The sequence below is a fragment of the Anabrus simplex genome, chromosome 1 (genome assembly GCF_040414725.1).
Source record: "Anabrus simplex isolate iqAnaSimp1 chromosome 1, ASM4041472v1, whole genome shotgun sequence".
In the NCBI taxonomy this organism is placed as follows: Eukaryota; Metazoa; Arthropoda; class Insecta; order Orthoptera; family Tettigoniidae; genus Anabrus; species Anabrus simplex.
The window spans coordinates 598,296,500-598,317,515 of record NC_090265.1 but is presented as its reverse complement, the minus strand read 5'-3'; the positions used below and the strand labels follow the sequence as shown (position 1 = coordinate 598,317,515).

The 21,016-nt window shown below is 36.2% G+C and overlaps 1 protein-coding gene across 3 annotated transcripts in view; it reads left to right on the top strand.

Annotated features, from left to right (window-relative positions):
* LOC136857181 (probable phosphorylase b kinase regulatory subunit beta) overlaps positions 1 to 21,016 on the top strand; it is a 119,800-nt gene that overhangs the window by 81,059 nt on the left and 17,725 nt on the right. For all 3 annotated transcript variants that reach the window (XM_067135630.2, XM_067135629.2, XM_067135627.2), the window contains 4 exons: positions 556 to 688; positions 6,629 to 6,771; positions 16,507 to 16,709; positions 17,186 to 17,320. In XM_067135630.2, the coding sequence (XP_066991731.1) occupies positions 556 to 688; positions 6,629 to 6,771; positions 16,507 to 16,709; positions 17,186 to 17,320 (614 nt within the window). The remainder of the gene's footprint in view (positions 1 to 555; positions 689 to 6,628; positions 6,772 to 16,506; positions 16,710 to 17,185; positions 17,321 to 21,016) is intronic.

Sequence of the window (21,016 nt, the reverse complement as noted above, 5' to 3'; positions counted from 1 at the left end):
TTTATTTCTAGTACAGTGGAAAAGTAAGTCATATAACACTTAAAATAAAAGTGAGAAAATAGGAAATTATGTTGTGAATTTTTTTACTTCAGACTTCAGACTAGTCCATTAAAAATTTCATTTATATTGATCTAGAGTGCATATGGTAGAAGGGTGGTATGTTTGAGTCATGGAAGGACACTTTACTAACAGAATTCTTCTTCTTTCCTGGTCTTTCCACAATTGCAAGAGGATTCAATTCAATTTTATGGCCAGATGCCCTTCCTGATGCCAATCCTATGTCAAGAAATGTTTTTGTCTATGGGAATTGGCAATGTTTTGTGCCAATTTGTAGGAGTGCTCTGCATACAGTTCAGTTTCCCAAATTGTTGTTCAATAAAGAGGTATTAAGGCAAACTCATGCACCCAGATCCCAAGCCAGAGGAATTAATCTCTGCAGATAACATTCTAGCCCAGTTAGGATTCAAACTCAGGTCCTCCAAACTGATAGTCACTATGCTGACCATCCAGCTGGACACCTTGCTGAGAGAACACTTGATTGCTTTTTATTTTCAGAACATGGAGAGTAAGCCAATTTGGGAACTGCTGGATATCCTCAGGAATACAGAAGGTCTTCATGCAAAGTGTCAACTCTTTGGAATTCTACTGAAGCGAGAAGGTCAAAAATATGAATTCAATGGCTTGACAGGTAAAGCATTAATTTATCATCATAGTTAGACTTTGAATCATAAAAACTACACTTAATTTCTGTTCTGAACATTAATAAGTAATGACTTACATGATAATATTTTCTGACCCTTCATTTCACTAATTAACATTGATGCCCGTCATGCAGTGATGTTGATAATTATTAGAGCTGGATTTTAAAGGGAAAATTTTTCATCCTAAAAGGACAAAAAAAAGGAAGTCATAGACAAAAAAAGGACTATGTTACTCTCTCAAAAGAGCACTATTTTAATTTAAAACACACTTCAGTATATTCATGGATACACATTGCACAAACATCTTACATTTACCTACTTGTACTTCCTCTTAAAATAAAAATCACCACCACAACATATAGAAAGTGTTGTATTTGAACATTTAACATTTTTATATGCTTTGAAAGTCAGATTCTACCTCTTTGAATGCAGATTCTCCTTATAAACAGAAAATGATTGCTCAGCAAACAATAATGAAATTTTTTTTATCCTGAACTCTAAATCAGTACACTTTATTAGTTGTTAATGTCTGGATTCTTTGATAAACTTTGGTTCAGTTTGTCTTTAGTAAATCCATCCAACAAGTTCACTTCTTCTACCACACTCAACTGGGTCTCCTTGGAAAATGTCTCCTCTTCAAGCCTCACTATGGTACCTGACAGAAATTTGTAGGAGTGCTCTGCATACAGTTCAGTTTCCCAAATTGTTGTTCAGTAAAGCCTTTGCCTATGTTACACTGCTGATTCTTCATCGTCTAAGCACAAAAGAAAATCTTTAATCTTATTAAAATTCTCACTCAGAAAAACAGTACACAAAATTCACATTCTCCATCTGGTTCTTCTACTGCTTTTCTCCACACCTGTGGGGTCATGGGTGCAAACTGCAGTACACATGTGGATTTAGCCTTGTTTTACAACAACCCCACGTGAAGGGATGTATTCATTATTGTGTGTTTTTGTGGTAGATGGTAATGTGGTGTGTTTTCTGAAAATGTTTATACCTTTCTAAATAGAAATAAACAGAAATGTTTATAAATTTGTAAATATTAGAGCATGATTTGATAGAATCTGATGATTTTCTTTTATTATGTCTTTCTATTTTAATTAACTTGTTTTTTTTTTTCAGGTGTACTAATGTTTTCTTGCAGGTAGTTTATAAATGTATTACTCAAAATTAGTTTTGGCAGACTGAAGAACCTAACAGTTATAAAAGTTTTAAAAGTATTTTAAAAATCACAGAGGAGAAAATGAAGAAAGTGAAATAACATTATTATGGACCAGTAGGGTCCTATAGATTAGCCCCGGCTATGCAAATCTATAGAAAGGAACTTAAAGAGAGGTTCTTCACATTCGCAACTTTCTTGAACTTACATGAAATATTTTTCTTGAAACTTAATCATGTTGAATTCTTTTCATAGAATTCTTTAAATGACTGGCAAATGTTCAGATCATAATTCTCTATTCAATTTTTGCGTTCAAACTAAAGAATTTGTGCTGTAAATTGAGAAAACAATGAATGAAGAACAGATAACATTTTGTTTGCACTACTGGAGAATTAAGACATTTGTATTCAATGCATGAAATTAATGCAAAATTAACAAGAACTTCATTCATCAAGCATGGCTTCAGGTTTCCTCTAACTGGCTATTCAACCAAAAAATAAACTGCTGGCCATTAAAATTGCTACACCAGGAAAATAAACTCAGAGCAGAATCATATTTATTGCACTCATACAATATGATGGGCAGAAGACATGATTCAATTTATAAGTAATTTTGAGGGACAGAGCATGGACAAATTAGTATCCAGAGTTGCCAACTCTGGCAGCAACAACAACTATAATCCGGCTGGGCATTGAGTTGAACTGAGCTTGGATGGCAGATACGGGTACATCATTCCATGTGGCTTCAACTCTATGGCAGAGTTCATCAATCATAGTGGCTAGCGAATGGTGGCAAACCAGTGTTGAGCATATCTGTTAATGAACTATAGTCTTTTAACATAACCGGTTCATTCTGTACTACACATAACCCAACAATACTCAGATATTTGCATTCAGCATCATGTTCTTGCAGTGTTGCCAACTTAGCGGATTTTCCGCTAAATTTGGCGGAATTAGAAGACTGTTGGCGAAGAAATATGTCATTTAGTGGACAGCGGATTTTTTGGCGGAATTCTAGATTTATTATAGTGGAAGTGGAATTTAGTGTTATATCCATTTTCCTTTTTAAAAAAAATTGTTCTCCAGTCTGTCTCTGAACTATTCCGTATTTCTTGTCAGGAGCTAGCAGACACATGAGGAAAATCTGTTATTTGGATTTGATGTTATGAGATCATGGTATCATAAATTTGTAATGCATGAGGAAAAGTTACTTATCTCTTAGTTAACGAATGACGACAGATGATGAAACTGTGCGAGAGTAGCATTTATATTTATGCTATGAAGGAACTGGCCTGTTCTGTGTATGGTCCTTGAGGTAGGGAAGTCACCTAGTTTGTACCCGGCAGTAAAATGCCTACAAGTTTTAACTCGCCGGCTTGCAGGCAGGGGGTTAATCCCAGTGAAACTCACAGATCAGGTGAGTGCAGACATTTAATTTTTTTATTATTATTGCTCATTTTTATTGTTCATTATTTGAGATCATATTTCCTGGCGGAATTTTAGTAGTATTTAGCGGATCTTGAAAATATAAGTTGGCAACACTGTCTTCTTGTGCTTGTTTTATTTTTTGGAGTTTTGAGTCAGAGCTTGGACAATGCTGTCTACAAACATTTGTTTATAATTTTCGTCGTCTTCTGAAATGTGTGCAATGTCCAAGGTATTGCAGGACAGACAGTCGGGAACAGTGATTAATTTGCCTGGTATGTATTTAACAGCATAGTCAAAATTCAGCAGACCCATTCTGAGTCTCTGTATCTGCGCAGGAATGTCACTTAGCGGTTTGCTTCCCAGTAACTCCCCCAGCGGCTTGTGATCTGTGTTCAATTCGAAGGATCCACCCAATAAATAAGCCTGAAATCTCTCACACGCTCATGTCGAGGCCAAAGCCTCGTTTTCGATATGGGCGTATCTTTGAAGTGGTCAGTGATCTTGACACGTAACATACAGGCAACCAATGGTCTTCATCAAACTGCTCCAAAATGGCTCTCAGCCATTATGAAGAAGAATCTGCTGTAACTCTGGTAGGTAAGCCTTTTCTGTATATCCTGAGAATCGGACACAATGTAAGAATACCTTTGATCTTTTCCCATTCCTCCTATTGTACATGTGCCTAGACCCACTGGTGATTCTTGTTCAGTAATATCTGAAAATGAGTGGTAAATTCAGCAAGATTTGGGATGAATTTCATTATATAGTTCACCATTCCAAGATACTGTCATAACTGCGATACATTACTGGGGGTTTTATGGTTTTGTATTGCAAAGACTTTCTCAGGATCAGATACGGTATTGCCATCCTCTAGTATGTGGCCTAGGAATTTTACCTTTTGGACACCAAATTCACATTTATTTGGGTTGATGGTAATCCTGTATTTCTGGAGTCTACTTAATAACTTTACGGCTTGTTCATGAAGTTGAATTGCATCTTCACCCTCAACAAGTATATCATCCATAAGATTAACAACTCCTTGGAGGCTTTGTAATATCTGATGAATATTTTTTTTTTTTTTGGAAAAACTTCTCAACTAGATATAATATCTATGGGGACCCTCTTAAAACAGGATCTGCCACCTGAGCAGCAGCTCTAAATGCAGTTCAGTGGTGATTGATTCATCGAGTCCCAAAATCTTGACTCTCGGTAACTCAACATTCCTCAAAACTCAACATCAGAATAAGTTAATGTTTTTCCATAGTAGTTGGTGGGGTTATGGGGTTACTGGGTTACTGTAGTTATTTCCTAGTTTGTGAACAATGGGCAATGGCTGAGTGGTCCTGAGATTCAGGATACCAGTTGCTATGGAACAGGACTAGGTATCTCAGACATCTTCTGAGCCACGGCCCTCCTTGTGTACAGGGAGCTAGCAATATACAGTACGCCAGTGCTACCTAACTTATTAGAGGAGAGATTCTCACTGGGACTATGTTTAAGTAGGATAGCACCATGCTTCACAGAATTTGTACTGAGCACACTCAGAATGTTTTAAACAAGCCTCAGATCTATGGGAGTAACGGAGTCCTACTTCCATTTGACAGGCAAGGTGCTCTTTGGAAACAACTTGGTGAATGAATTCGATGGGGAGCTTTCAATATAAATGGGACATATCGAAGAAAGAAAGTTGTGTGTGATAACCTCTTTGTATCAGGATATTGATTATGGCAAATAAACTGTCAGAAATTTTCTGTGTGGCATACGAGAAAATTGTTTATGTTCTGGAAACATAGATCAGAGCTGAACAGTGTGAAGGCCTTGTTAATGAAAGGCTCGCAGATTTTTATACGTGAACAGTTTAACAGGAAATGTTGGAAAAGTTACATTGTGGATACCAGAGACTGGTTAAATGTTGAAGACGGGCAAAGGAGTCGGTGTGATGGCCAGGATGCTCAAGTGTATTGTAGCCAATGCTGAGTATGTTCAGAAAACAGGCAGGAGCCCCATGCCGATCCCCTAATGACTGGAGAATTGCCACAACATCCGTGGCAATAAGTCCCAGCGGACTTATTGAAACGCAGTATACCAAAAAGCAAATATCCTCTTTTTTTAATGGCTCATCACTGTTGCCAACTTGACTAGTTACGTATTGAAATCACCAGACTAAACATCAAAAAAACTAACCTCAGTGTATCAGTAATGGAGGTTCCCATGTACATGATCAGTCAAAATATTCATAATTAAGTTTTCAAGCTCAATGAGGAATAAAGGAAAATACACACTCTCTCAGCCTCACTCAATTTAGTGTTATATATTTCTGTCTTTATTTTGCTATATGCAGTACTATAATTGTATTCTTCGGTGTTTGCTTTGTGTAAATAATTCAGCTGCCTTTTTGAAATTTGCAATTACTTGTCGGACTGTAATGAATCCATGCTTTAATAATGTACACAATCATCCATTTGCCGTAAGTCAATAAGAATACACAAAGGCTAAGTCTGCAAACCGTACCAAAATCCAGGACAAGGTTAGGTCAGGTTAGGTTAATAATGAAATTTCCTTCCATTTCAACTGAACTGATCTTTATAGAGGAGGTAACATTGCTCTCCTTTTCGGAGGAGTTCATGCAGATTTTTCTTGCTTCTTATACATCCTAGTTGAATTCTATACATATGAAATAGATAAAACAAGACCGTACTGAGCAAGTTGGCTGTGCTGTTACGGGAGATAGTGGGTTCAAACCCCACTATCAGCAGCCCTGAAGATGGTTTCCTATTTTCACACCAAGCAAATGCTGGGGCTGTACCTTAATTAAGGCCTTCCCACTCCTTGCTCTTTCCTATTCCATCATCAGCATAGAACTGTCTGTGTCGGTGCAATGTAAAAAAAGTTGTTAAAAAAAATAGTAATAATATGCTGCATTTGTTGTTTCACACCAACTACGTTATTAAATGCATTATAATGTCTGTTTTTGGACATTATAAATTTTCCAGCTAATTTCTGGTTGCCTGCGTTTCACCCCAGTGTGCTAAATTGGGCTCATCAGTTGGTAAATAGCACACCTACCAAAACGCATGGCTAGTGCATACCGTGGAAGCCACTGCGTAGGCTACTTGGAGAGACTTTGTCTCATTTTCAAAAAGTGATGTCTGCCTGGCCATCAGATGAATATTTCAGGATCCCATGGGAATCAATAAATAACTTACCTTCAGTATTAACAGGAGAGGAAGCATAAGGTTGTTCCCTTAATGTATAAGCTTACATGGTTAGCAATTTTTAAAGGAAGTGAAAGTGATGTAGAAAATAAAGAAAATGTAAGTTATTGCATTTGTTTTCAGTGGAAGAACATCTTAGGGCATTGTACCATCATGCTGGAACCCTGAGATACTGGTTGGCTGTAAGATATTGTAGCAGCCTGTTGCATCACACTGTTGACAGCATAAGTCCATTTATCACCACTGTGTTGGTCAATGGAAAACAGGTATGATAGCTTAAGTACTGAATTTCACGTTAATACTCAATCCTGGTGTAGCAAGGAATTTCCTTTTGTTTGTATGCATGCGCGTGTGTGGGTTTTGTATTTTTAATAATCTGCTCTTCCCAGCACCACCACTCATTGGAATGACTCGAGTTGAAAATGTATAGCTTATGAGCACACATTGCAGATGCTTTGGCATCCCTGGTACAAAAGTTAAAGTACAGAATTTCAATATCTTTTTATTGACACATTATTTACAAATAATCCAGTATAGAAAGCCAAGAATAACGGCCAAGAGGATTCGCCATGCTGACCACATGACACATCATTATTCACTGGGCCTTCAGGCTGAACAGTGGTCGCTTGGTAGGCCAAGGCCCTTCGGGGCTGTTAAAAAAAATATTTTAATTACAAATAATGGTGGAAGACCTTTTTTATACACTGAAATGGTTTATCTCATATGAATACTTCATCTCTTAGGTTTCATCACCACTTTGTTCAACATTTCATCACTTTGTGATGTGGATTTCACGATGTGCATGTAGAAGTGCCAACCTGTTCGGATGATCTTCTCTTGTAGTGTTTTGAAATGCTTTAGTGTAGAGAATGATCTCTCACTTGTTACTCGCAGAATCTTTAATTTTGGCCATGCAGTCAGGATAAACAATAAATAAACAATGAACAAAGAGGTAAATGATCTGCCTAGTCAATACTATGTGTTAATTTTTTAATATTTACCTTTCACTTTAACATTATGTCTAGTACATGTTTTGAGAATATGCACATTCTCTTCCTCAGCTAGTTAAATTAAAATTCCTGTATACAATAAGACCTAGTGAAAATGGGGGCCCCCATTAAGAAATCTAAAACTATGACCAGTACGATGTAACATGTTAAAAATTGAAGGATGGGGGCATGGAATTAAATTCCATCTTGTCATATACAATAAAACACAGTAGGATGACGTCTGTATAAATTAAAATGTTGAGCACTGCATCCTGTTGTGATGTGAGGTCACTGTGCCCTTGGTGTTCCAATCCTTTCTTGTAAAATTCAGGTGGGGTGGTATTAAGAATAATATAAAATGATATAAAAACTTGTTGTCAAGTCGATACTCTCCGTTAATAGGTGTGTTATGCAGCCAGGTTGATATGAACTTAATATGGTCTGTAATAAGGAAAAGTAAAATAGAAACTGTAACTGGAAGACTGTAACATAAACAAAATGAGAATACAACTCGTAAAAATATTAAAACTTACTGATGTTATAATATAAGTACTGTAGTGCATAAGACTGTCATGCAACTGTCAAGAAGATATAAAAGCAACTGAAGTTGTTCGACGACTCATTGCGGAGTTGCAGTGGGAGGCGCGGTGGATGGAAAGAGGGGTGGAGGGTACCGTCACTGATGCTAACGTCATACTTCTCCCCTTACACGCTTTTCCTCATTGTCTTTTCCCCTCTTTCTGGAATATTGGGTCACCAATTTAAACAGCTGATTGTCCTCTGCCATGTGCTCATTAATGCTATTTTCACTATCAAATTTTTGTAACTTTTAAATTTCTAACTTCTCAAGGATATTCATTTGTTTACCTTTGTTTAACGGGTGTAATAAAACCAAGTCCCGTTCAATATTAGTGAAATGATGATTGTTTTCGTGCATATGTTCACACATGGCAGAGTATCTAGAATAACTTTGTGCATTCACATGCTGTTTATAACGTACCAACACACTTCTTCCCAACTGTCCTACATACTTTTTTTCGCAGTCTTGACAAGACAATTTGTATACTCCCGACTTACTGAAAATACTACTGGTGTTTACGCTATTCGAATTGAACAAAATAATTATTATTATTATTATTATTATTATTATTATTATTATTATTATTATTATTATTATTATTATTATTATTATTATTATTATTTTACGTGAGGTCGAAGAGAATGCCAGTCCACGGTAAACTTGTGTGCGGTCGTTTGATATAGACGTAATATCAATCAATTATAGGTACCAATGACGTGAGAACTCAATATATTCAAATCAGGTATCTACCCAGTCGTTAGTTCGCTTATCTTACCAACTAACTTATCAACTATGTCAAGATGAAAGAATTCATAACACACCAAATTATAGAAAAGCACAATAATAGTATTTATTGAATAAACAGATGCCCTATGAACATGTAATCTGATTTGGGGTAGTATTTATAGTATTTACTCTGGTATTATTTACAGGTAAAAGTTCAGAGTCAGCGCTGGCTCGTAGAAAAGGGAAATAAATATAATGTTAAGTTATGTACATCAGTTCCATCATGAATTCAAAATCGGATACTAATATTTACCATTAATCACTGGACATCTACGGTCCTCCTTGAAATCAAGTCCTTGAGACGACACCAATATCGTTATGTTTTTAAGATTGCTCAGTTTCATTAAAAACCCAGGCTAAATAGATCTGAATAGACGTACAGTTAATCTGAAGTGAATGTAAGATCAACAAATAGATCTAAGCTTGAAAATAATTCTGAATTATAAATCTGAATTATAACTTCGAACTATATATCTCAATTATATTTGAATTATAAATTATATTTGAATTATACATTGCAAATTATAAATCTGAACTCATTTATTTGATCTTTCTTCTATGTTGCGCATGGATAACGACTTACGGACTAAGGCATTTCTCCCTAGTGCCTGTTAAATCTGGCTCTTAGCCTATCATTTCCCTAACCATTACTCACTGAAAGAATGTAAATTCCAACAAACTCCGTGTCAGGATAAATAAGCTATCTATCTAACTTCAACATAAATTTTTGGTCGACATACACACGTATTTAAGGCTCAATGTGCCCTCTCTCTGTTATATTCCATAACATTTCTCATTTAGGCAAGTTACTGAATTCATATGCGCAGTCGTAATGTAAATAATATGTATTTGTACTTGGAAATATATTACCGCATTTATAGGTATCATGAATGCATTTGGTCAAGATCACCGTCATAAAACATATCATAATATTCTCGTAATTGGAACAAAGCATCTACAATTGACATATGATCCTGTCATAAATTCAATTCTACTTCAACGAATTCCATCCATACCTTAGTTTAGCTCATCCTCGCGGTGTGGTCAATTTCACGTACCTGTATCCTTTCACATAATTCCTTCCCTCTTATAAGTGTGGCATGGCATATTCTAAGCTGCAGGCACTCCTTGGCCTCTACGTAATACATAAATAAACCTTCGCATTTCATATACAACAACATACTTCGTCGAGTTACCACTATTGTAACCATATTTCCACATTCACTTAACATCTTAATTACCATAGCCTCCATAACAACATGTCGCGATTACATTCACTTTACCATGTCAAAATGCCACAATTCCTTTCTTATAAACGCATTTCAATATCGCTATTTATCATAACCCTAAAGCTGAGTTCAATGCACTTATTGCGAAGCAAGGAGTACGTGATTCTATACATTCATTACCACCGCGCGTACCAAACGTGACGTAGACATATAGCATAACCAATACGAGATCATTGCAATTCCTCAATGTGTCATTACTATCAACTGTTATTAAAGACACTTCTTTCAACTTCTCGTTACTCACGAGTTATTCTAACCAATATGCGGTGATGTATATATATAACATACAAGAATCTTATTCTACACTGCTTAATCGTATTAATATGGACTTAAATATCTCACACTTCACTTTCATTATTCACTTGCACTTTAAATTCCACGGTTTCTATAACCAACTTATCGGCACATGCCAAAAGCACATGTGTGCGCGAACCAAAAACTAATTGTAATTAAATAATGTAAATGACTTAGCTCGCTTATCGTTACATCTGGTCCAGCTGTTCCGCCTCCACTCGGATGTAGTTGGCTCTGCGGTCAGGTCATGGGTTGGTCATCTGGTAGATCCTCGTCCTCCTCATCACGGGTTGGTCGTCTGGTTTCCCATTGCCTTCCTCATCATGGGCTGGACTTCTGGTCTGCCGTCACCTTCCTCATCATGGGTTGGTCTTCTGGTAGGTCCTCGGCCTCCTCATCATGGGTTGGTCGTCTGGTTTCCCATTGCCTTCCTCATCATGGGTTGGTCTTCCCGTAAGGATGTACTGCTCCCCAGCTTGGTCCATCATGCGTATTTAGCAAGCCATCATCATGCTACTTCTGCTAGCAACAAAAATGCAGATTTCAGAGCAGTAAATAGCCATGGTATGATCCATTCGACGATAATAATTCCTCAGTTGTTATTTCTTTTTGCTGCTCTCAGAGATGTGAATTTAATCTTGTCGGGTTTAAGTTCTGCGTATATATATCTATATCGGCTGCTTCTTGCAAATCTCGAAAATTTATTCTTCTTCTCTCGAAACAAGACCAAGGTAGTCTTCTTCCCGTAAGAAAATCTTTCTCCTAGGTTTCACTTGGTTCTTCCTTGTAGAATGTAGCTCGGTTGCTGTCGAGATCCTCCCACGCGTATTTCGTCGTATCTTGCTTATTTTTATATTTTTAATCAGCTCTTCTTCGTCAGCTGGTGAATTATGTTGTTTCTTTTACTATGGCGATCCCTTTTTCTCATACCTTCACTCGGCGCCATTTTGAAAGCTGTCTACGAGATGTAAATGGGCACATTATTATTATTATTATTATTATTATTATTATTATTATTATTATTATTATTATTATTATTATTATATTATCATCATCATCATCATCTGTTGTAAAGGATACGTGGATATTGTGTTTCTTAAAGAGTTTAACCAAGCCATATGATTGTTTATTAATATAAGTGAATGTAGCAATTTTTTTCTTTTTTTTCCTATTTACAAGTAGAGTGTTTGGTCTATTCGTGACCTTACTCTTTATCCTATTGACATAGCTCGTAGGGTAACCATTTCTTCTGGCAATATCGAGGATGATGTTTATTTCCTTATTAACATTTTTATCTAGATATCTAGATATCTAAAGAGTAAGGTAAGTCACTGTTACCCCCCACCCTAGTGGTTTTTCCTAAAACAAAAAATACATATTTCTTTATTTTTAATAGAAATAAAAAATACCATTTTTCACTTCTGTAACATGTTAAGTTTTTGAGATATACTGTACACATGCTCATTTTAAAATTTAACCCCCTTTTTAGTTCCCCTTAAGTGCAGTTTCCGAAAACAAATCACCTATGTTTCTTTACTTTTACAGGAGATTCCAAATACCAATTTTTACGTCTGTAACATTTTACATGTCTGAGATATACTGCAGACATAGTCTTTCTAAAAATTCACGCCCATTGTTCACTCCACTTTAACCCCCATTGATTGGATTTTCCAAAACCAAAAAGTATGTATTTCTTTATTTTTAAAGGAGATTCCAAATACCAATAGTCAGGTCTGTAATATCTTAAGTTTCTGAGATATAAGTATCCTCATTTAAGGCATTCAACTCCTTTTTCATCCTTTTTACCCCTTCTAGTGGGATTTTCCAAAAACAAAAAAAAAATGTTTCTTTTTTTAACTCTGCTAGTTGTTTTACGTCGCACCGACACAGATAGGTCTTACGGCGATGATGGGACAGGAAGGGGCTAGGAGTGGGAAGGAAGCGGCCGTGGCCTTAATTAAGGTACAGCCCCAGCATTTGCCTGGTGTGAAAATGGGAAACCACGGAAAACCATTTTCAGGGCTGCCGACAGTGGGGTTCGAACCTACTATCTCCCGAATACTGGATACTGGCCGCACTTAAGCGACTGCAGCTATCGAGCTCGGTTTTCTTTTTTTTTTTTTTTTTAAAGGAGATTCTAAATACCAATTTTTACATCTGTAAACTTTTAAAGTTTTGAGATATAAATACACTCATTTTAAAAATTCACCCCCCCTTTTCACCCCCTTAGCGATGGAATATCCACAACTCCTCCCTTAGGGAGCACCTACATTGTAATATAAATGTATCCTCAAAATTTCATTTCTCTATGTCTAGTAGTTTTGGCTTGGCAATGATGAATGAGTCAGTCAGTCAGTCACTCAGTCAGGATATGTTCTTTTATGTATATAGATTTTACCTATGGGTTTGCTTGGAGGGAAAGGTAAAGCAATATGTTCAGATACAAAGGAGCTAGTCAAAAATCAAATCAAAATCAAAATCTCTTTATTTGCAAATGAGGTGTCTACGTTGGTGGCAGATGGTACACTAAAATACATTATTGTCAAACACTAAATATTAAATTAACAAGAGAAGAAAATTTTCCTATAATACAATACTATACAATTTACGCTAACAATTTTTTCTATTAAACACACAGCTCATCCTTAATAAATTTATATTGTTTACAAAATTCTACTTATAATATCTCCTGTACTACTTACAAATATAGTCAACTGATATACAGCATGTGGAATTACTTCAAATGATACTATACAACTGGTATAAGATTAAAATTTACATTGCATTTATTTACTTTTTTTACCCATTCTGAAACCTAAGTAACATAGCGACCTGCTGCGTCTTAACCAGAGTCTGATGCATACATGAGCATTTTGAAAATAAGTTTGAGGACGCAAGACATGGCAGATCATTAATTTCTCTTAGTAGAGTTTGGAATTGAACCAAGAATGCTATAGGATTATCAAAAGCTACAATTGGTAGAATTTTACAGGAAGAAAAATCCAAAGGAGCCGTTAACAGTCCTGCCAAAAAAACGACTTCGTGAAAGCTCAAAAGCCAACCTTGACAGCTTTAATTTTGTGCTGAATCTGTACAGTGAAGGTACTATTCCAAGTTTAAATGACATGATACCTGCTTGTAAGGACAAGTTATTCTCCAGTGGATTTTATGGAATATTCTAAAAGTTATAGGCTTTCTATACAAGAGAATTCATTGTAGCAAATTTTGTATGGGACGGTTAGACATCATAAGTAGAAAGAATATGTTTTTATGTGCAATAAGGGATGCAAGGAAGGCAGGAAAACATATTACCAGTATCTGGACGAAACTTGGGTAAATGTTAACCTTACACATGAGAAAGTGTGGTTATTGGATGATGGGAAACAGGGCAAAAAATTTCCAGACGGCAAGGGTGCGTGTATTATAATAGTATGTGCTTGTGATATAGATGTTGATTCCCATAGGAAACCTGAAATATTTGTCCCGAATGAGTAAATTTATAAAACCTGGAATACACTGGCAACCAACCAGGAATGAGTTAGCTGGAAAATTTATAATGTCCAAAAACGGACCAATTTTTATTGATAGTATGTGCTTGTTCCATAGCGATGTTATGAAGCTTGTCGAGAAGTATGTGTCACCATTAGCTATATGGCTTTATAATCAGTTGGTCCATGCAGAAACTGTGAATGACATCACTTATACAGTAGTTCGTCACGTTGGCAATCAGAATAAATACTGAGAGATGTATTTTAGTATATTACCTCTGGTGTGATATATACTATGTTGAAGTGGTTTCATATAGGGCGCACTGTTATTTTTTAAATTCTAAATCTACCGAAGGTTATCATGAAGAAATGGAGAACGATAAGTTTACTAACAATTGCTGCTGAGTATCCCCAAAATTCTGTTATTTGTATGGATAACGTTAATTATCACTCCTGTGAACCGCTTAAAGCACCCGCTACTTTCACTCTATACAGTGTTAGCTACTCAACTAGAAAGATGAAATCTGATCCTTGGTATTGAAATAAATTTAAGAATGGTTCTCATTCTGCAGGGCGTTTTAGTTAACTCAGCAAACTGTTAAATGGCACTGGTGGGATAATCTGTATCTGTGAAATCTTTCTGCAGTACAAGCCAGTTGAGGCAGAAAACTGACTACATTGAGATTATCTTCTGCACTGAGAGTTGGCTTTCTGTACACATTTTGAACTTCCTTCTTATCCAACACTTCCACATTAAGACTGAAGATCTGTCAAGATGGCTCTCAATGACTGTTGTAACGCATTCTCCTGATTAAGTTGGGAAGTAGAAATGAGCTTATTGGGAGCCGAGAAGAAACAGATTTAGAAATATAATGAAGGCATTGGTGCAAGGTCCAGGAAAGTCTACTGTTGTCCAAAAATGAGATTTTCCACCCATGTAGGAGTTCATTTTTTGCCCGGTCATTTGATGCAAGAATGGTGCAACTTCATATCATATGGCACCCTATTCCCTTGATGTTCCACAAGATCTACTGTTAAAATTTTTATGCCACTTGAAAAAGCCATTTATGTTGGATATTGGGAGGGCACATAATGAGATATATACTATATCAAAGTACTGTATAGACTGTTGGAATACTCCACTGAACACTAGCATGATGAACTCTTTTTTTTTTTCCCCACAAAGGTTTTTGTCATCGGAAGGATGGGAAGGTGGCGGCCATGGCCTTAATGAAGGTACAACCCCAACATTTGCCTGGTATTGGGAAATCACAGAAAATGTTCTCTGTGGTATATCATTATCAAACTTACAGTAATTCACCATAATTCCAGATTTCATCATTCATGGATCCTCAGCAACACTAACATTTCCTGAGAAAAAACTTTATAATGCACTTGTTACAGTCAAATCAGAGACATACAAAGATGTTATGAAGCTTGTCGAGAAGTATGTGTCACCATTAGCTATATGGCTTTATAATCAGTTGGTCCATGCAGAAACTGTGAATGACATCACCTATACAGTAGTTCGTCACATTGGCAATCAGAATAAATACTGAGAGATGTATTTTAGTATATTACCTCTGTTGTGATATATACTATGTTGAAGATTTGCTTATGTCAGTATCACCTACCATAGAAGAATAGATCCCCATAAGCAAGCTGTTGATTTACCAATTGTTTACCAGTTGTTTGCAAAAGAACCAGGCAAATCCAAAATTTAAAATCTCTATAAAATCTCATGAGTTTGGTCAGATTTCACCTTGTCATTAATGTGTGCTTATAAGCAAACATGTACACTATCAAGAGATTAAACTGTTTAATAAAGATTTATGTATTGTAGATAGTTTTCTTGTGTTTTTCTGAATATGGCGAAAAGTTCTGGTTCTAGCACCAATCTGGGGGGAGCCTATCTCTTTGAAGACAGATATATATGAAGATGTGGATCTTTTTGTGTTTTCATATCTGTGTTTGTCTCCTATTCTATTGCCCCCTCTTCTGATGCTGAACTGTCATTCTGTTTTTCCTATTATGTGTTCTTATTCACATTACTACCTTTCTATGTACCACTTAATTTGTCACTTGTTTGCTCCATTCTATGACTTATATTATGAGCTTGGATTCTCTTCTTGTATTTCATTAGATATTTAAACATATTGATGTCCTTATTGTGAAACTTGTGTGGGGAATTTTGAAAAAATATACTTTTCTAAAGAGTGCTAGCATTAGTTTATTCTACTTAATTTTCCATGTCAGTAATTCAGAAAGGATTTCTCTTTCTATCTTTACCTTGTCTTTGCTTTTTACTTGAGAACCATAGTACCAGTATATTTATCTACTAGAACTTTCTGTTTTTTGGTGAAGCTGTATATAATATGAGAAATCATTCTGTAGGGATGCAGCAAGTACTGTAGTTCCTGTGCAGACTAAAATGCACATTAAAATTTATACTGAAATGGCAAATTATTTTGTTCCTATGGGTTTCCTCAGTTAAAATAGAAGGAGAACTGGTGGGAGGAGTAATAATTCTGTAAAATCTGTTTAAAAGCAGCTGAAAAGTATTTTGCATTTGCAGCTGACTGTTGGTGTAATTGGCCATGAGGAGACAGTGTTCGACAAACCAATGACTCCAGCTGATATACGATCAGTAATGTACTCCACGATCCAGCCCTACGATGTGATACAGGCAGTGCTTCAGCAGGAAGTTGTTCTCTATTGCGGACGTCTTATTGCTACCAATCCTGAAATGTTCAAAGGCATCCTCAAGATTAGAGTTGGGTAAGGTTGTCTTCTTCTCATATTTAATGTTGTGTACTTCACCTTCAAGATCTGTCAAGTTAGTGTGTTAATAATTATGTTTTAGTATTCATGTTGAAACTTGCCATTATTTTAGGCATTTTTGACGTAATTACTACTTCATTAATCAGTAACAAGGCAGTAATAATACTGGGTGGAAGGTAGGGATCCATGTAACTTGAGTATATTTTATTCTAATCAGCTGAAGGTGGAGTGCTGCAAAGGCATATGAAACCAGGATAAAGGTGGAGAGGAATGGCCAGTTTCTAATCTCCTTCATTGTATGTGCAACTTGTTAATGACTGCGTTAATCGATATGACATATATATGGATCAGTTAACTAAAGTTTTATGTGAAATAAATACTTGAAAATAAACATATAGTTGTCTTTCATTTTTTTATTTTGGTAACATTTGCTGATATTTCTTGTTTTGAAGTGTGCATTTATTTTTTCCTAGATGGGTGTTGGAAGCAATGAAACTCTATCTGACAATGGTATCTGACTCAAAGCCACTTGAGAGTCACAGTCCTTATGAGATGCGGACATTGCTGCAGAAAGTGCTGTCAGTCAGAGAATGGGCCACTCAGGAGAAGTAAGTGTGTTTTTTTTTAAATATTAAAATATGAGGTTCTCCTGTTTATTTCCATTATTTTAAAATCTTGACTATCCAAATACTTAAATTCCTGAAAGTAAGTTTGAAGATTCTTTATTGTTCAGTTTCTTTATCCTCCCAAAGACTGCCCACAAAATAATGCACCATAATATAGTACAACCTTGATAATTCAAAATCGGTTAATTCGAAATCCCCTCTAATTCTTAGAAGCTCTCGTTCCCGGAAACATGAGGTACGGTTTTGCATGTTATTTAAATTGTTTAAATCGAAATAGGGATAAGTCATAATTCGAAGAACAATGTTGGTCCCATTATTGAAATTCAGACTTTTAATTCAAAACTGCCTTTACATTAAAAAGGAATAATGTTTTACAGAGTAATTTAAATTCAAAATTTATCCGCATCATGATAGAACGTGTCTTTCGAAACGTGCTGGGGTAACTTTCCGTACTTTCACTCACTTCAGTGTGTCTACAGTGTGCTTCATATTTGCTAAGTTTGAATCAAATTGTAATTCTTTTTGTATTCAGCATTTTAAGAAACACCAAAATATCACGTAGCAGGCAATGTGCGGAGAAGCAGAATCCGTGAACACTGGCGATGCCGACAGTTGGCGAAAAAACAAGGCTCATTTATAATCAGTTTATACACACAGAACAATATTATCAATGCTGATGAAAGTGCACTGTTTTTTTAATGCCTATCCCAAACGGACTTATGGTTTTAAAGGTGAGAAGTGCCAGCCGGATAATCGTACATTGTACTATGTTGCAGTGCACAAGGAAGCAAGAGAATTCCTCCCCTTGTCATAGGAAAGTTTGATAAACCACAATATTTTAAGGGCGTTGAGCAATTTCCGTGCAAGTACAAGGCATCTAAAAACTGTAAACAGTACAGTAATGCAAAAGAAATAAAGCATTTGCACAGGGGAACCAGCATAATTTATCCTCATCTTTGAAATTTTTTTCTTTTCTTTCATTGTGTGGGGTTATGTTTGTCATTGAGTGATCCAAGTGCACTTTGTTGGATACACTTGGAAATTGTTTTTTTTTTTTTTTTTTTCATGGCATTTGAAGGTTTAAACTATGAATCAAGGTTAATTGCATGCAGTAATGGGTCTTAGAATATATTGTAATGCGGCAAGGGTTGAATGATAAGAATTTCATTGGGTCCGTATTGAACTGAGATTACAATCGAATTAATTATATATTGTGGTTCCACCTATTCAATACAAGAAAACTTATTCACTTAAGTCCGATTTTTGCATCCCTACAACTTTGAATTAACGAGGTTTTACTGTATTAAGAAGTACAGTTTTCGAGTAAAATGTAATCTTTAAAATCACAACGTCATCAGAAATTTAATACTCATGTTTGTAGTGCAGTAACAACTGTTAATTATGCTTGCTGTGAAATAGACTGTACATTTTTTCTTAAACACCAGTGTTCAGAATATAAGTTTGTTTTACATGGTAATATACTTTTCCAGTATATGTTTAACCATCAGTGTATGCTATGCATATTACTTATGATTTTTCCATTTATGCTGCCATGTACACTTCCTGACACAAGAACTGAGCTGTCTCTTGTATGGAAGAATAAGCGTCAAACTTTGTATCCCACATGCCATACTATGGTCTTTCATAATATCTCTTAGGAATTCAAAATTTTTAGGGTATTCATTCTCTTAGAAGAAGGATGTTCGTACTGGTCTCAGAAAATACTGTGAGTCGATACAATTATTCAAACCATATCAGTAATCCAGCTGTAAATCCTAAAGCCTAATAACAATAAAATAATGATTAAATCTTATCACTAACTTCTCAACTTCTGTGCTCTTTGTTCATATCTCATCTACATCATCTTTCCAAATAGTCGCACACTGAGCTCGATAGCTGCAGTCGCTTAAGTGCGGCCAGTATCCAGTATTCGGGAGATAGTAGGTTCGAACCCCACTGTCGGCAGCCCTGAAAATGGTTTTTCGTGGTTTGCCATTTTCACACCAGGCAAATGCTGGGGCTGTACCTTAATTAAGGCCACGGCCGCTTCCTTCCCACTCCTAGCCCTTCCCTGTTCCATCGTCGCCAGAAGATCTATCTATGTCGGTGCGACGTAAAGCCTAATGTACAGTACCAAATAGTCGCATGTTAATGTATTAGTATACCATATTCCTACCTTCACGTTAAACTCTGAGAATAAAAAATAAAGCAAAAACAAAAAACCGAGTGAGTTGGCCGTGCGGTTAGGGGGACCCAGCTGTGGATTGCATTCGGAAGAGGCCACAGCCACTTTCTTCCCACTCCTAGCCCTTTCTTATCCCATCATCACTATAAGATCTATCTGTTTTAGTGCAACATAAAGCAACTTGAAAGAAATAAAAAACAATACAAAATCGTTAATATCTCCGTTATCATTTGGTATGTGAAAAAGATTTGAGACATAAAAAATTGGGAATTCCCTTTTTAGATATTAATGTTAATATATGAAACTTCATTTTCAGACCTTCCTTTAAACTACCACTTCACCCAGGATTAGTGAAAATAGTTTATCGCCGTCACAATCCCTTTTCTTCAAGACAAGTAACTTCTTGAAAAAAAAAGGTCATATTTTAACATAAAAATACAACTACACTTATTTTTTACTTTTGTAATCTGAGATAAATAGGGATGAAAGTAATGGCCAGCAGGACTCTTTTTTATGTATTATCTCATTAGAGTTTCCAAGCGTTAATGTCAAAAGTACTTTGCAGTGTAAACAGACATCATCATCATCATCATCACCACCACCACCACCACCACCACCACCACCACCACCACCACCACCACCACCACCACCACCACCACCACCAACACTTGTGAATCTATCGATGGACAGATTTCAACTGAACTCTTCTCTCCTGTGCTTCCGGTCCTGAAGAAGTTGTTTAAGCTCTCCGTACTTGCTTCCTAAAATCATTTCATCCATTATTCCTTTTATGTAGACAGTCTTTGCACAATATGTGTCCAATCCAATTTGCTTTCCTTTTCCTTATTGCTTTGATGAAGGTTCATTCTTCCGTCACTCTTCTCAGTACTTCGATGTTGTTCACCGTATCACTCCACTTGATTCACAACATCCTTGTCCACTGTCACATTTCAAAGCTTTCTTTCTTTTGAATAATCCACATTTCCTTAGTGTTGATATTTTTGCAGTTAATAGCTCTTTAACTTTTCTGAAGGCTTTCTTTTCATAGGCTATACACTTCCTCTAATCTCCTCCATACAACCTCCACTGCTGGTGACCATGCTTCCGAGGTATTTGAAGAAATGCATCACTTCTGGTTTTTGACCCCCATTATTCACATTCGTTGTCTCTTCATCCTTACCTACTCTTCATGGCTTGCAATTTCCTTCTCCTTTGCACAATTACGACAAAGGGATGACCTGTTCTTTTCACCATCAATACTAGAACTCAGATTTGCATAGTTCACGTTTAGTTTGATGAGAGCTGTTAGTTTGGATTAAGTCAAGATAATCTTCTCAGTCGTAAAATTAGTAGTTGCTATAAATTCCATGAAATGAGAAACCCCTATTCCTTGCCTTGGCATTAACGACTAGCTTCAAATGAATGTAGACGTAATAGTTTGTAGGTGTGAGAAGCTATAGGCCTATCCATGACACTTAAGGAATGCCTGACAC